A 16,419-nucleotide genomic window follows, 5' to 3' on the forward strand; every position below is an offset into this window, starting at 1 on the left:
GTGTAATATGGATATGATATGTCTGCTTCAAAGGAAGCTTGGTAACCCTGAGTGCTGCAGACCTAAGCTACTCAGCACCCTGTGACCCATGGGCCAGGGGTTAATCTCTGGTACAGATGTCCACCAGTGTGGGTCCACTGATGGCATGCTAAAGATAGGCATCGGGGTACTAGTGACCATGAGACATACTATGACCATATGGTGGCAAATTTTTCACCCTGCGTAATGAGCACCACTCAAGTTTGATCTGCAGTCCCTATTCCATTTTAATATTTCTCCCTATATTCATTCTGCATACACTCTGATGGTGCATCTTCCTCCTAAAGGGTGCCATCCTACATAGGTTAACTTCTAGATCTCTCATGAGAAGCCACATGCAGTTTTTCAGAGCTTGAGGTGGGGGCTCTGCTGTAAGCACACTGGGAGACGGAGAAATTGCCAAACTCTCCACCCTGCAGTTTGGAAGTGTACATTGTCAACCAGCATGTACACGAATAGCTCCCACATATTCATGGACTGTGTGTTGAGGAATAGAGGGGTGTGGCAGAAAGACTGAGACAGGTTCCACTGCCAAAATAATCAAGAGAAGTGAATAGTTTCCAAGGTGTTCATTCCCTAAATTGTTTTCCTTTTTTTTTTTTTTCTTTTTCCCCCCTGGCTTCAACAGAGCCAGAGATTTTCCGAGAAATCAGGGTGCCTCTATTTTGACTTAATTCCTCTTGGTGTGGTGTAGTGGGGAGGTATTACAAGTAAAGCTGCAGTGTAGCCAAACACAGAAGATCACTTTTCATTTACCATGTCCTTGTATCCCAAATTGAAAAGTAGTTAACACAGAATCCAAGATGAAATGGCAGAGAGGGGTTTATACCATGTATGAAATGGAAATGCATTTGTTTAGAGGAAAAAACCACAACTCTCTGATGCTTGTTGGATGTGAAAATGGCAGCTAAGTGGCTTTGAGTATGTCTAAGTGTTTGTTGTTGTACTATTAACTGAACAGTTGAGCTGAACCTTCGAACATTCATTTTGGGTTTGCATTTAGGACAAAAATTCAGATTTGAATTTGTTTTTTCTGTTGATCATGACATACCACTTCGCAGTAGATTTCATCTGTGGTTTAAGTATTGTCAAGCAGAACCCCATCCTTGAACTTTTGCTTGTTTGTAAGACTTGGATCCAAGAATTACTGAAGATGACTGGCTGGACAATGCTGTTGGAGATGTGAGGACTTTTGGACCTAGTTCTGATTCTATTGTAGACATTAGTACTACTTTTCTCCTCCTCCCATCTAACAATATCTAGAGATGAGTTTTAGGTATAGTTAAAACTACAAAGACGAGTGAAATTATCAAACTGATGCTGGGCTGGTGAAATACTGTAGGAAGGAACAGTTTTGTATCGCATGTGTCTCTCATAATAGCATTGTGAAAACGAGGATAGAATATAACGTTCCCACACAAACATGGCTTGCCTTTTTGTCTAGTCCTGTTGCTAACCTAAGGCTTTGTTTGTTCCGGTTTCCATGGCCTTTGGCAGAGGCAGGGGGACAACCTCCATTTTCCATTTCTATCATGCAATATAAAATGAGCATATTGGCATTTGATGGTAGGCTATTTGCTGATAAAATATATTGGCCTCAGTAAAAACACTTCTGTAATTTGGCAGTCAGTCCTTTCCCACTAGCTGCAGATTGATAAATAGTAAGTAGCTTGTTTGTCTGAAACGTCAAGAAAGCAGAGTAATCCAGCTTCAGCCAATTCCATAACACAAAGTTGGACTTCCATGGTGCAACTTTATGGATTAGGCAAAGCCAAGACAGCTTTCAGAGAAAAATATTTTTTTCTTGTGATGGTATCCAGCCACTATGTCGCTTTGCTTTTATCTCCATTGACAGATGTTAATAGAGCAAAATACAATGTGGTGGCTGGTGCAGTGCGGTAATGTCTGCTGCTGATGGCCTGCTTTCTGAGCCCATTAGATTTGTAGATTTATTACAGCCAGAGTATCTTAACCTGAAATATTCTGTACTGCTTCAATTTGAGTCATGTTCGGTTATGGACATTTATTACTAATCTGAAATCCTGTCTGACTGGACAAAATCCAGGATGGACAACTAATCAGTGAGGCATCGTAAGTGAAGAGCATATGCTAAAATACTTCCTGTCTGCGTTTTAGTGCGTCTGCATTAGCTTTTGTACGAGAGATGCAGTAAAAGCTTTGCCTTTTGGGGAATCTTGAAAGAAACCGGAAAATAGCTAAATAAAGAAAATGAAGTGGCAGAAAGTCTGAGTTGAAGGTCAGCACACAGGAAGATGTGGCTGGCGAGAATGATTTGAGGGTAGCTCCACACTTGCTATAGTGTGAGAGATGGTGCAGTACCATCATGTCCTGGAGCCTTCCATGCTCCAGCAGCTGTTACTTTTCTAAGCGATATCACTTAGTTCACTGTTTTGTTTCTAGCTGGTATTTGGAGCTACAGCTGCTACTACAGCAGCAAAACTTAGCCATGAGAATTCCTTAGTGTGCTGGTATGGCCAGTCAGTGCAAACAAGAGCATTAGAAAGGTCACCTTGTTCACAGGATCAGAACTGGGCCACAAGTATGTTTAACTGTAGCTGTGCCTCGCAAAAGAATCCCTGTGAAGAACCCCGAGTGCACTCTGTACCCCCAGTAATCTTTGTATTTTAAGGAGTTCTTTACAGATGGGCTGATTTTAAAATACCAGTTTCTGTTTCTGTAATCACTCTAAATCCACCTGTTGAACATAGCACGTTCTAGACTTCAGTTGTCACGAGTGGGGAAACTGGGTTTCCTCTGTGCACCTGAGCGTACCCTTGTAGTAAGTTACGTGACTAGCAAAGAAGAATCCCACTGTCTAGCAACAAGGGGAAGGAAGATGTTTTTTGACCATTTAAACTTGCAACCATATTAGACTATTTCTTTCAAAATGTTTCCTTTCCACTGCCCTCCTGTTGGAGCTGGCAGTGGTGGGAGTGTTGCTACAGACAAGTCAGATTTTTTTTTTCTAGCTCAGCTCTGGGGTTTCAATTGGGTGTTTATTAATATATCCATGCCCCCTGAAACATTGCTTCCTCAAGCAAACTTGGCCTTGTTGTCACGTTAGGAAATGTGTGAAGACAAGATTTAAAGGTTTCTGTTTGTTTCTGTTCCGTAAGGATCTTGTATTGTACTTGTTACCAGTGACACAGCCACATTTATTTGCCAGTGACTATGGTAGTAGGAGAGTGAGCATCAGGAAACCTCTGTTCTCTCCTCAACTACTTATGGCTCATTTTGTGAATTAGGGTAGGTGATTAAATTCTGTATCTCAGACTTCTCATTCTTTATCTGCCTTTTGTTAAGTGCTCTGTGATGTGCAGATGAAAGATGCTGCATTGATAAAGAATATGAGAATGCAGGCATGCATTCATGCAAATGACTGCAAACTGGGCACATCTGCCCAGCTCTTGGAAAGCTGCCCATTCAGCCGTTGCTGTTGCCAAGTTTGAGCCTCCCTCTCACATACAAGTAAGCACATTCTTTATTTAGGGCTTGAGGACTATGTTGGTATTTCATCAGTTTAATATCATTTTTGATAAGGGGCTGAATCAAGTCATAATTGTTAATTACTCGTTCTCATTAAAGCATGTATCTGCTGTGTAATATCAGAAAGATAACAGTGGTGAAATACATTGATTACATTGCCTCATCGTTCTACAAATCCATCCCTCTGTTACACATCCTGAGACAAGGAAGCATGAAATCAATTACAAAACACCATTTTAAAATACCAATAACTTCTGTTGTAGGTGCTGGAGAAATCATATTTATGCCATTCTGTAATTGAAAGGGACAAGATAAAGTCCTTCCTCTTGCCAGCACAGGAAGATTGCAGCTGCAGCATGTGCTGCACACGGTATTTCTCACCTTCTAGAAAGCACTGGGGAGAGTCTCTCTGTTTGGGGCCTGGTGTGAAAAACATTTGGCTCCTTAATAATCCCTTATTCAGGACTTTGAAACTTGCCATCCTACTTGGTATCTTTCTACTTGACATGAGAAAGAAAGGGAGAATGGAAAATGTAAACCTGTGTTCCTTTAATACTCCGAGTTTTTGTTTAATGACTGCATAAAAACTATTGTTTGGAGATTTTTTTGTTGTGTAGCACTGTTCAGGGATGGTTCATGTTTTCTCTTACAGAATATTGATATTACCAACTTCAGCAGCAGCTGGAGCGATGGGCTGGCCTTCTGCGCTCTCCTGCACACGTATTTGCCTGCACATATTCCTTACCAGGAGCTCAACAGCCAGGATAAAGTAAGTTTTGTTCTACCTGCTTCTACATCATTTGCTGAATTCACAGTGAACATGATGCATTTTGATGGATATGTGGTGGAGACACAGTGTTGCAAGATCTTGCTCTTGATTGATGCAAAATAAGTAGATGGGAGCAACAGTAAGAGACAAGTATCAGCTGAGAACTTACAAAGCAAACAGACTGAATGAAAAGAGGAAGGAAACCAAGAGTGAGCTCCCAGAGAGAAATGCAGGGACTACTGGATAAAAAGTTAGTGGCAAGTTGCCTGAATCCAGTGAGTGCTGCGATAAGCATGAAGACAGCATCCCTTTGGAAAGGCTAAAGCATTTCTGGACTCCTGAGTTAGCAGCACACATTAAAAGGGCTGGATCAGTAGGCAGACAGATCATTTGTTGAACTACTTGGACAGCAATGTATCTAAAAGTCAGACCATGTCAGCACATTCCCCTCACAAAGGGGAGGAACCTGGATTTACTTCAGACAGCTAGTATCTATTACAATAAGAATTATACTATATACAGGAATGCCTTATTTTAGTTAACACCTCTTCAGAAACCATTCACTCATAATAACTGACAGAACCTCGGTGGGGTTTTTTTGCCCAGTTATAATCAGTTTCACAAGAACCTATTTGTCAAAACCAGAGGGCTGTAGCTTGGACAAAAGTAGATGAGCTATTCAAAGGCAAAGAGCTTATTTGTGAGTATACCTTACTAATACAAAAAAGTGTCTATGTCAAAGTATCGAATCTAGTGTTTTTCAGTTTTCAAATATACCTGCTCATTTAAACTTACTGATTAACCAGATGGAAGGTAGGGCTCAGGAATCATACTTCGATGATAATCCTTTTGAACTTTTTTTTTTTACAGAAGAGAAATCTGCTGTTAGCATTTCAAGCTGCTGAAAGTGTAGGCATCAAACCCAGCCTGGTGAGTAACCTTTTAGTAAGGGAAGATTTGCTGCATACACTGTTCCAAAGCTTTTGTTGCCATGTGGCCCGTCAGTCAGCTTGCACTGAAAATGTTCACGTAGTGTTAGGGGAGGCTGCACCACCATCTCTGAAAGTTCATAGTTTTAGGAGAACTTCCAGAAAGAATTTGTAGAATCATAGAATTAATATAATTTGAAGGGACTTCTGGAGGTCATCTAGTATTGAAATCAGAGTACTGATTATGTCCTCCTCTTGGAAGCCGATTCCAGATGATTCCTATTTTCATGGGCAGACTTGCCTGTTAGACCATTTTCTTTCCTTTTGTTTTAGCCTTTTAAGAAACAGAAGGATAATTTGTTTGTTAAACTGTTTAAAAAGCCTTTTCTAAAATCAACAATATGATGACAAGGAAGAGATAAGTTTAATATGAAGGAAAAAATATTATGGGGTTCATGAGCTAAATATAGAACCAAAGACATGCAAAGAAGCAGCAATTTAAATGAAGTTATATAGAGAATTGATTTTTGATTGCAGATGGAAGAAATCTTTTCAGAATGTAAAATGCATATGGCTGTTTAACTAGTTTGTTAACGAGTTTCAGAATTGCAGTAGGCCAGTAGATTATTCCCATGGACTTTTATACTGTATGTGGCTTTAAGGAGCTCTGGAATGGAAGCAGAAGTAGTGTTCAATAGCCACAGCTACTCAGAGGACCCAGTGATGTTCCCGGTGGTGGTGCTTGACTAAGTTTTGACAATGTGTCTGTCCTGTGCAGGAACTCAGTGAGATGATGTACACAGACAGGCCAGACTGGCAGAGTGTGATGCAGTACGTCGCCCAAATTTACAAGTACTTTGAGACCTGAGATGCAGAGCAAGAGGTGGACAGAAGTGGGGAAGAGAACAAAGAATGCTACAGATGCACTCGATCACTTTAAAAATCCGCTTGCTCCTCTTCCACAACCAACCTAAGCTCTTAGTTTGAAAGAAAGCTCTTCCACAATTTTGATTACATCTGGGACTGCAACCAAATAAATATCCATTGTCCATCTATACAAATCAAATTCATCTGTAATTTTATTCCCACATGGAAATTGCAAAGCATTTCTGAACACGCGTGGGATATTTCTGAAGAGGATCCCTTGTGCTAAACAATGTTTGCCTCAAACCAGACTCCACCAACAGGAGACCTACTACAAAATGAAGTTCTAAATCAGTGTGGACTATGCTGGCACTCAAGGGAGGCTGGGAGATTAATATTAATACAAAAGCTCACAAAAAATGCTCTTTTTGCCAAAACATGCTTAACTCATCCCGAATACATGTTGTTTTCTTGCCTCCATATATTTTATAAAACATCAGGACAGATGCACATAAGTGTGTAGAACCTTAACCTGAGTTATTCTCACGCATCTGACCCAGTAAGTATACTAGTTTGCTTGTCATAGCTTAACCAGCAGGATAATAACAGGATCATTTGTAATTCAGAAACCACGCTCTGTTCCATCACCAGTTAGTGAAAGAACTCTAAAAGATACTGTTAGGTGCTGGGACTTAATTTCAGATCAAACAGAAGCAATCTCTGAGGAAAAAATAGCTTTATTACTACAACTTCATTACTTGATTACTACAGGAAGCCAGAGCTTGGTTTCCCAGCTGACTGTGCAGGCACAGTTATCATAGGAATATTGCAAATGCAAGTTACTAGCTTTAGTTTGCAAGGTGCCAGTAATCAGGTGGTGACTCTAAGCAATACAGTGACATCTCAGTCGTTCATATTTTTGTGGATTGAGTAACTTTTCTTCTGTGTTGATCCTGTATAATCAGCACAGATATGTAATTGCTGTGTAGAGGCACTAATCTTGAGACAGCCTGTGCCCTGTCCAATAAAATGTAGTCCATAGAACACTGTTACATGCTTAGAAATGATGTTACCCTGTAAAGGAACACGGTAATATATTAGTACCAATGGAAGTTGCAACTTCACTCCACAAGTTACAAAGAGTAACTGGAACCCCTCCCTGTGTCATGGAAATCTCTAAGGCGCCAGAGAATAGCTTTCCAACTCAATAATACTGTTAGTAAAATGTCTGAAAGATACTGTTTAATTTCCATTATACCCTTCCTCTTATTTCACCTCATGAAGTTAAATTTTCTGTTTGTCTCCAAGAATAGCAGGATCAAACAGGCTGCTTAATTTGTTCTAGGAGCCGGTCTTGGAGAGCATGCTTTGTACAGGACTTCATAGAAGGCTGCCTAGCTGCTTTAGATTATGCTGGTAGAAGAAAGTTGTTGTTTAGTTAGCATGTTTAACCCTGTGACCAGACTTGATGCTTTGCGAATATTAATCATAGGAGCTAGGGATCATTTCTCTCTTACAAAAAATAATAGTGTGTGCTCGCTGCTCTTAACTCCTGAAAAAAGGCTCATGAAATAGAAACAAGCAACTTCACAGAAGAAACTTGGTTTCGGGTTTTCTGGGGCTTTGCAGGTGGCTGATCTCAGCCTCTGGCTTCCCCACAGCGCTTTGTTGTTTGTTTTTTTTAATATTATTTAATTAGTAAACAACCTATTTCAGACTTTGGTTTTCTCGCAGCAAAATACAGGATTAAGGGATAGATGACAGATGTCAGTGAGTGTATTGAACAGAAAGGAAGTTGGAGGAATGCAGTGTGTGCCTATTTCACAGGAGGAGAAAAGCATTGCTTGCTCTTAGTTTTAGTCTGACATTTATTCTAATCCATCGCCCCCAGGAAAGTCTGATTCCAATCTTTTGAGAGTCTGTGTGATAAAAAAGGACAGTGGCACGCACTTAAAGTGCCCTTGCACTCTTTTGTGTCATCCTATACTGTGAGAAAGCAGTTGCAAATGCTGACCAGAGTTATTTTTTTGCAAGAGAGTGCTTTCTTGATTGAATTAACTCTCCAGTATTTTTCAGCATATGTTCTGCCATCCCTAGAGGACATAGGATGAGTTGCTCTAAGTGTACTTAGATACGAGTCTCCTGTTACGTGATAAGATGGAAGAGAAAAATAGCTGCTAAGCAGAGTTTGTTTAGGAAGGCAGTCACACTGCAGAGCTCCATTGCCTTGTGGATGCAGCAGGCTCTTTTCCCTTGAGGTATCCATTGGCAGAGATCCCAATTCTCTCCAACGGGCTGTAGTTCAAAGCGTAGTGAAGTCAACACAGAAAATTCCGTATTCCTCAGTGGGCTTTGGATCGGGCACTTGCAGGGATGAGAAAAACTGTTTTAATTCCCAGTGTCTGGTAAACATGTCAAAGTCAGCGGGCTCCACTTGATCTAAAAAAGAAAGATAATCTTAACCCTCTGGTCACTGCAAGCGTGTGTTCCGTGTGACTGCCAGACGTACACTAAATATGTATGTCACCTAATGTGTCAGTATCATTTGCTTCAAGCGCTGTTCTGACGTTTATTCTGATCTGTTCCTCCAAGACTTATTCTAACCTTACAAACCATTCTGTTTGATCTAGCAGCTTTTTTTTTTCAAATTATTTTTGCAAAGCAATGTTTCTGTCATCTTTCTGCAGCTTATTCTCCCATGCCCCCCAGTAGCATAGACCAAACACTAATTCTACTCAATTCTAATGGTATGTTCTTAAAAATGTTTTACTTATCTAGGAGTTAGAACAAGGAGCTGGCTGTCAGTAGGGAAGAACATACTCAGTTTCACCATTCGCTCAATGCTATTTTCCAGTCCTCAAACCTGCAAAATTTTGAAATGCTGATACTTTGAGAGATGCTCTTCCAGATTATTTTTTGAGATTAAGAATATTGTTTATTTGTTCATTTAACTGTATTTTTTCTTCCTTTTGAATCTTGCACAGTTACATTTCTAGACCTGGATTTTCAGAAATTACTGTTGTTTTTTTCATGCTGCCTTAAAATTTGAATATGAATTTAAATTTGTCCCGCAAAAGATACTGCAGACCAGCCTGATTTTCAGAAAATATGCAGGCCCTTGTAAGACATCTCAAATTTCAACTGCAAAATTAAAGTTCTAGCTGCTTTTAAAATTAGAGAGTTTGTTAATTAAGTTAAGCTAGAGGGTATAGGGGTAGTCTTCATAGAAGTTCTGAGAATCCTCTGAAAATGTCCTAGAATGGAATATGTGATGATATGACGTGGATGGTGTAACGCATTTTATCAGTAACAGTTTGCCTAAACTGCCTAAATCCTTTCTGATTTTGCCTCTTAGGAGTAATGGATCTTTCCCTGATGCAGGCAGATGAAATCTCTTCACCATGTCACCATATGCTCCCTAAATATACAGTCACTCTTAAACATACCTGCACATGCTTGTATGCGTGTACTTGGGTAGTCTGTCAGACTACAAGACACCAAATAGCTGATTTTGGATGAGCACGTGAGAAGAATGGTTAGGATGGGGATTTCAGTGAAGTTCCGTGGAGGGATATCGCATCGTGTGACTGTTGTACTATAGCTGTTAGAGAGGAAAGGAGATTAAAGTGTGAAAAGTATACAATCTGACTCCCAGAATTTCTGGTGAATCATAGAAGGTACAAATTGTTTCCTGGCTTGGGAAGGTACAGAGGTGTTGAGAAGCGAGCCCAGACTCAGCCCTCTAAGAAGGTTTTCTAGAAAGGCTGATGAGCTGTTTCTGAAAGTACACAATGAAACTGAATGGAGTGAAAGTCCAGCGTGTGAGGAGAGGGGCATATATGGGACATACGTACCTGGGCCTTTGTGGACAGCAAAGGACACCAGCTTGAGAGTCCTTACTGACTGTCATCTTGAGTGACATTTCTCCTAAGAGTGCAGCCTGGGGTGGATCTCAGAAGATGAGGAGGGAAGAGAGCACGGAGCTTGCTGCCGTTGCCAGGTTCCCCTTCCTGTGCCTGTGACAGTCACGGAAATGCAAAGGGGACAAAGATTTCCCAGTTCTTCCTGTGCTGCAGCAAGATACCCGTACTAAGCAGAGTGATTTTTGACTTATGCACGTTCTTCAGTTTCCTCTCAGTGAGACACACTTTCTTTGAGTTTTGGCAGGTTTTCTTTTTGTAATTTGAGGTTGGTTTTTACAGGTTTTCTCTATGATTTTTCTTGTTTTATATGTGCAACCAGTTATGTGCAAGTTTTCTGTCCAGACCAAATAAGTGCACGCTGGCAGAATGATTGCTTCTTCCCTGTTTGATTCCCAACCTGGAACCCTTCAAAATCTACATTTTTGCTTCACTGACTTTCCCCCTTCCTTGGCAATGAAAATAGAAGCATCGGCTCATCCGGTTGTAGTTTACACCTCCCTCATCTTTCTGTGCTTACGGTACCGGGTCTTCCAGCAGGAAGTGCCTGATGGGGCCAGCAGTTTGCAAAGCTGTGCCTTGTGTATCTGATAAAAGGCAGAGTCTGTATGGGATGAGATTATGCATTTTCCTGTCAGAAGAGGGCTTTTGCCTAAAAAGACTCAGGGCACTGAGCATTAAGATGTTTTTAAACCCAGCAATAATTTCTACTATGCTAGACTATATTATTTTTTACCAACTCCAGTGCCATTTAGACTCACTCACCAGTATGGTGTAGAATCAAGCTTATAACTGAACTGCAATTAACATTTTTCTCAACTGATGGTCTCCACGTTTTTGACTTGCACGTGCGCCAAGTTCCACTGGGCAGTGCTGGACACAATGTTTTTATTGATTGTTGGTCCAGGCTTGAGTTTGTCATATGGGATAATCGCCTCTAACAGTCAAGTACTTTTAGCTTTCTCTATTGGGTACAGATGTTACATCGTAATCTAATTTATACAAAGAGCACATTAGAATGTATATACTAGGCATTGCCAGATTTGGACATGCTAATATTTAAAGATTAACATTATTAAAATGTATGATGCAAAAATCTGTGTAATATTTCTAATAAATCTTTTTCTGTTTCTGATGTTTGTTGTAATGTCTCAAATATCTACATACGAAACAGATTCTTCTGCAGTCTGCTGGGAAGCAGGACTCCCAGGAGAGTTTTTAAAAGATACTCATGGTTTATTGATTCTCCTACGCTGGTAGCAAAGAAAATTTGGTCAGAATCTTCTTTTCATAAATACATCAAGTTCCATTTTTTAAGTAACTTAGATGCATTTGGATGCCTTTCAGAAGATTGTCTTGGGGATAAGAGAGTGCAAGAGAGATCTCCGTTCCTGAAACAAATAGTATTGAAGAGACAGTAGGAAGTCATCCTAGTGCAAAGGCAAGGAAAGAACACAGAAGAGACCCCTACGTCTCTGCATTGGGAGCTCTTAAATGACTAGAGGATTAAGAAAGAAGTAGTCAAGAAGTGGAAGCAAGGACTCTTGACTGGAGTAAGTATAAAAATAAGTCACCGGTATGCTAAGAGGCAAGATGAGTTACAGCTCACAGAGTACAGTCCACTTGGTAGATAGCGACGGGACGTTACACACAATGCAGAGGATGAGCACAGTACGTGCGTAGTGCTAGAAAGAGATTCCTCTGCTCTCCAGTGAAACAAACCATACAAATGTAAGAGACTGAAATCCTGCAGGCACGCCAGTGACCAGACCTGGCACTATTCTGTTTCCCACTACAGAGAGGACTGGCAGCTGCTGATCTTTTGAAAGGAAGCCAGAGCATCCTGATTGAGTCCATATCTTGCAGACTGACTGTCGCCATCTGACTAGTGACACTGCTAGGGAAAATGAAGTTTGTGTCGGAATTTCAGGTAGGGCTGAGTTATGGAAGAGGGCGAAAATAATGACTGCCTGTCAAAACCAGAATGCCAAGCAATGACACTCCTGGTGACATTTATTATAAACACTCTCCATGGAGTAAAGGAGGGCTTCCTAAATTCTAGACTGTATCCCTGGATAGAATGCCTTTTTCCAGCCTTCACAAAGAGGGCTGTGGAGGCCTGCCTTTGCTGCTGAGGAATTCAGCCCCATGGATGCTGTGCTCCAGCCACTATCCAATCTGCATACAGAGCTTTCAAAGATGCTGAGATCAAATTCCGGAATACTTTTCACAGAGGCTGCTTTTATCTCATGATGGTAGTGGCAATACCAGAACAATCATAATTGCTGAGTCAGCAAAGCAAACAAGAAGGTAAAAGAAACAGGCATTTAGAATCATAGAATCATTAAGGTTGGAAAAGACCTCTAAGATCATCAAGTCCAACTGTCAACCCAACACCACCATGCCCACTAAACCATGTCCCTAAGCGCCTCATCTACACGTCTTTTAAATACTTCCAGGGATGGGGACTCAACCACTTCCCTGGGCAGCCTGTTCCAATGCATGACAAGCCTTTTGGTGAAGAAATTTTTCCTCATGTCCAATCTAAACCTCCCCTGGCGCAACTTGAGGCCGTTTCCTCTTGTCCTGTCGCTTGTTACTTGGGAGAAGAGACCGACCCCCACCTCGCTACAACCTCCTTTCAGGTAGTTGTGGAGCATGATAAGATCTCCCCTCAGCCTCCTCTTCTCCAGGCTAAACAACCCCAGTTCCCTCAGCCGCTCCTCATAAGACTTCTTCTCCAGACCCCTCACCAGCCTCGTTGCCCTTCTCTGGACACGCTCCAGCACCTCAACGTCCTTCTTGTAGTGAGGGGCCCAAAACTGAACACAGTATTCGAGGTGCGGCCTCACCAGGGCCGAGTACAGGGGCACGATCACTTCCCTGCTCCTGCTGGCCACACTATTTCTGATACAGGCCAGGATGCCATTGGCCTTCTTGGCCGCCTGGGCACACTGCCGGCTCATGTTCAGCCGGCTGTCAACCAACACCCCCAGGTCCTTTTCTGACAGGCAGCTTTCCGGACACTCTTCCCCAAGCCTGTAGCGCTGCATGGGGTTGTTGTGGCCGAAGGGCAGGACCCGGCACTTGGCCTTGTTGAACCTCATACAGTTGGCCTCGGCCCATCGATCCAGCCTGTCCAGGTCCCTCTGCAGAGCCTTCCTACCCTCGAGCAGATCAACGCTCCCGCCCAACTTGGTGTCGTCTGCAAACTGACTGAGGGTGTACTCGATCCCCTCATCCAGATCATTGATAAAGATATTGAACAAGACCGGCCCCAACACTGAGCCCTGGGGAACACCGCTCGTGACCGGCCACCAACTGGATGTAACTCCATTCACCACAACTCTCTGGGCCCGGCCGTCCAGCCAGTTTTTTACCCAGCGCAGAGTCCACCTGCCTAAGCCGTGAGCTGCCAGCTTCTCTAGGAGAATGCTGTGGGAGATGGTGTCAAAGGCTTTACTGAAGTCCAGGTAGAGCACATCCACAGCCTTTCCCTCATCCACTAGGCGGGTCAGATTTAAAGATTTAAGAGATTTAAATCTCTTCAAGAGTCTCAGGTACGCTTGTGTCCAGCTGGGTAGACGAAACCTTATGGGAAATAGTTCTCATTTACATAATCCAAACTACTTTGCCTTTCTCCACGTAAGTATCGTGTTTCAGCCCTGGATTTTTAATGCTGGGCTGATCCTTTCTTGTGGCTATGTCACAGGTAAAGCAATGTTGTTTTGATGATTTGTCTGATCTGGGCAGCTTTATCTCCTGGACAAAGTATGACTGCATGAAATGGCAAACTAGAGTCCCTAATTTTTTCAAGCTGCCACCGCACTTTATTTTGAAGGTTTGCTGTAGCTCACTTAGAAAGTGCTAGACTCTATATTTGTACCTCAGTTGTCTTCTGCAAAGGAATTCTCAGAATCAGCCCTGTCTTGCTATCCAGAAATCTCACCGTCACCAGGAATGCAGGCTCGTATGGTGCTTAAAGTGTAAAGAGCAGGACTCTGAATAGTTAAGTTCATTGACTGTGTGACCTTGGAATAAGGCAGTCCATGTCCTTTGTTGATCTATTTTTCTCTATCCTTTTGCCTGTCCTTGTCTTTTTTAGCTATAAACCTTTGGGGCAACAGCTGTGTTTGATAGGAATTTATACAGCCTCCAACCCCAAGCTAGAGTTAATATGCAGTATTATAATAGAACTAATTAATAATCAGACCAGATTGGTTCTGTAATGCTGTTTAGTCCCGATGGGGTGAAACCCTGGTTGTCTAGCCCTGCTCAGGGAAGCTGTGATCTAACCAGATTCCCCACCTGTATTTGTGGTACAAGTAGAAATTATCATGTAACATGAGCTGGTTTCAGGTTGGCATTCAAAGCTGTGTGTGACTGACATTTCCATCTTCCATCTTCCATTTCCATCTTCCTGTGACCCAGCCAGATCTTGGCTGAGAAATAAAGTTGGTAATTTCTGTCTGCATGTTATAGTAACTGCAGTAAGTCAGGGGTTTAGGGTTTTTTTCCCCTGAATCAAAGTGTTAGATATGCTTGTAAGACATTATCCTTCATGTCTGGTAGCACCCAGCAAGTTTTTGATGGGGATAGACTCTTGAGTCCTGGGACGTGGAAAGGCAAAAATCCTTTCTGCCTTACAGACCAGTGAGCAAAAATTGCACGTGATGAGTCTCAGTCCCATTCTCTGTCTATAAAGAGATATGAATCTCCTGAGATATTGCTGTCAGAGTTAATCTGTTCTTTGTACAGTACGGAGGTACCAGTGGGCAGCAAGGTACCTGTGACTGCAGCTACTTTAGTTCATGTTTGCTTTGGTTTTAAACAAATGATCAAACAAGATATCTCCGTTTGTTGGCTCTTTAAAAACATGTCCCCATAATCCTTGCTTGAACTGTAACTGCTACAAAACACAAAGCCATGCTATCACTGACTGTGACTCAAAGCTTCAGCCAAACAACAACTCATAAAAAATATTTATGTTAAAATGGATCCACTGCTCTACTGCTTGACTTCAGCAGGTTACCTAAGCTGTGCCAGTGCCTTTGCCATGGTAAGTACATGCTGGGAAGCCAGCAAAAATTAACAGCCCAGCAATCAGGATCTACAGTTGGAAAGGATGTAAGGCAGTTCTTATTTTTGTCAGAATTTGCTATATTCAACCATTTGCAACTATTAATGTCTGTGAATTCCCTTGTTATCTTTCAGAAAATAGATTCTGCTAGGAACAATCGATTCCGAAGCCCTGCTGTCTCTTACTGACGGACTTGGTGTTTCCATTACTGGAGTAAGCTGTTAGATGCTTGCAGGCTGTGCTGTCTCAACTCTTTTCAGAGTATATTCCAGATGCTTTGATTTATTTGTTGGGAAAAGCTGGATTCTCTGTGGAGATTGTCAGTGAGTAATATATGCGGATGTGTTTGCAAGCGGTTCAGCAAGAGACTGAAAATGAGAGTTGAGGCCAATATTTTCCCAGGATTATTTGTGGCTGGTTGTAGATGGGGTGAGATGACAAGATTCAGGACTTCTTTGCTGCTTAGTATGTTTTCATTGCCAAGTATCTCCTTAGAGAACATAGATTGGGGTGGAAAGAATAATTCCCTTCCTGACTGGTGCACATTCTTCTGTTTGAGATGGAGAGGTTTTTATTTGTTTGTATCGCCACAGTGCCTCTGTCCCCATCATGAACCAAGACCTCTCTGTGAACTCACGGACCTGCTCCAAACATGGATTCCAGCATTTTGAGGTTCATGTTCAGTTGGAGCCCCTGGCAGAGACAGATGAAATCAAAGTGCCATGACCTGGTCTATATTTGAAGCTGAAGACAATACAGACAGTGTAGTCCAAAGTCTAAAGCCCAGAATGAGCACTAGGAGTCTTGCATTCCCAAAATGGTCAGAGACCTTCCATGGGAACTGAGGCAGGTGCGCTAGTCACAAACATGGTTTCAACCTATGTGAACCCATTTGTGGTTCCATGACATGTGATGAAAAGGAAACTCTTGTTTTCAGGAAAAGCTTATTAACATATTTTTCAGCCTCCCCCATCTCTGAGCCAATCCTTTCATGTCTCCCCTTAGTCATTAATAATGCTCATTTTACCCAAAATTCCCAGGCACCTGATGCCTAAATGGATGGGACCTCAGATCATGGTTCCGTTATAACTTCTGAACTACCCTGCTTGCTTACTTTGAGTGGCCATTCTGACTCCTAGCAGGTCTTCCCAGAGACACTGGGCTTCAAAATCTTCAGAGACATCATGCTTTCCAGAGACCATCACCACCAGAAATTTTCCTGGAAGAGCAGAAGTTTCTGTAGTGCAGTAATTCAGAATGGCCGTGTTTTCAGTTTGGCTTTTTAAAGAGCATGTGGCTCAGGAGAAGGGA

The 16,419-nt window shown here is 42.0% G+C and overlaps 1 protein-coding gene across 4 annotated transcripts in view; it reads left to right on the plus strand.

Annotated features, from left to right (window-relative positions):
- Positions 1–11,163, plus strand: part of SPECC1 (sperm antigen with calponin homology and coiled-coil domains 1) — a 102,925-nt gene extending 91,762 nt beyond the window's left edge. For 3 of the 4 annotated variants that reach the window (XM_076354946.1, XM_076354945.1, XM_076354947.1), the window contains 3 exons: positions 4,199–4,315; positions 5,186–5,245; positions 6,023–11,163. In XM_076354946.1, the coding sequence (XP_076211061.1) occupies positions 4,199–4,315; positions 5,186–5,245; positions 6,023–6,112 (267 nt within the window). In that variant the 3' untranslated portion in view covers positions 6,113–11,163. The remainder of the gene's footprint in view (positions 1–4,198; positions 4,316–5,185; positions 5,246–6,022) is intronic. The other variant, XR_012996719.1, reaches the window with a different exon arrangement.
- The last annotated feature ends 5,256 nt before the right edge of the window (positions 11,164–16,419 follow it).

Source organism: Aptenodytes patagonicus, chromosome 17 (assembly GCF_965638725.1).
Source record: "Aptenodytes patagonicus chromosome 17, bAptPat1.pri.cur, whole genome shotgun sequence".
NCBI classification, from domain to species: domain Eukaryota; kingdom Metazoa; phylum Chordata; class Aves; order Sphenisciformes; family Spheniscidae; genus Aptenodytes; species Aptenodytes patagonicus.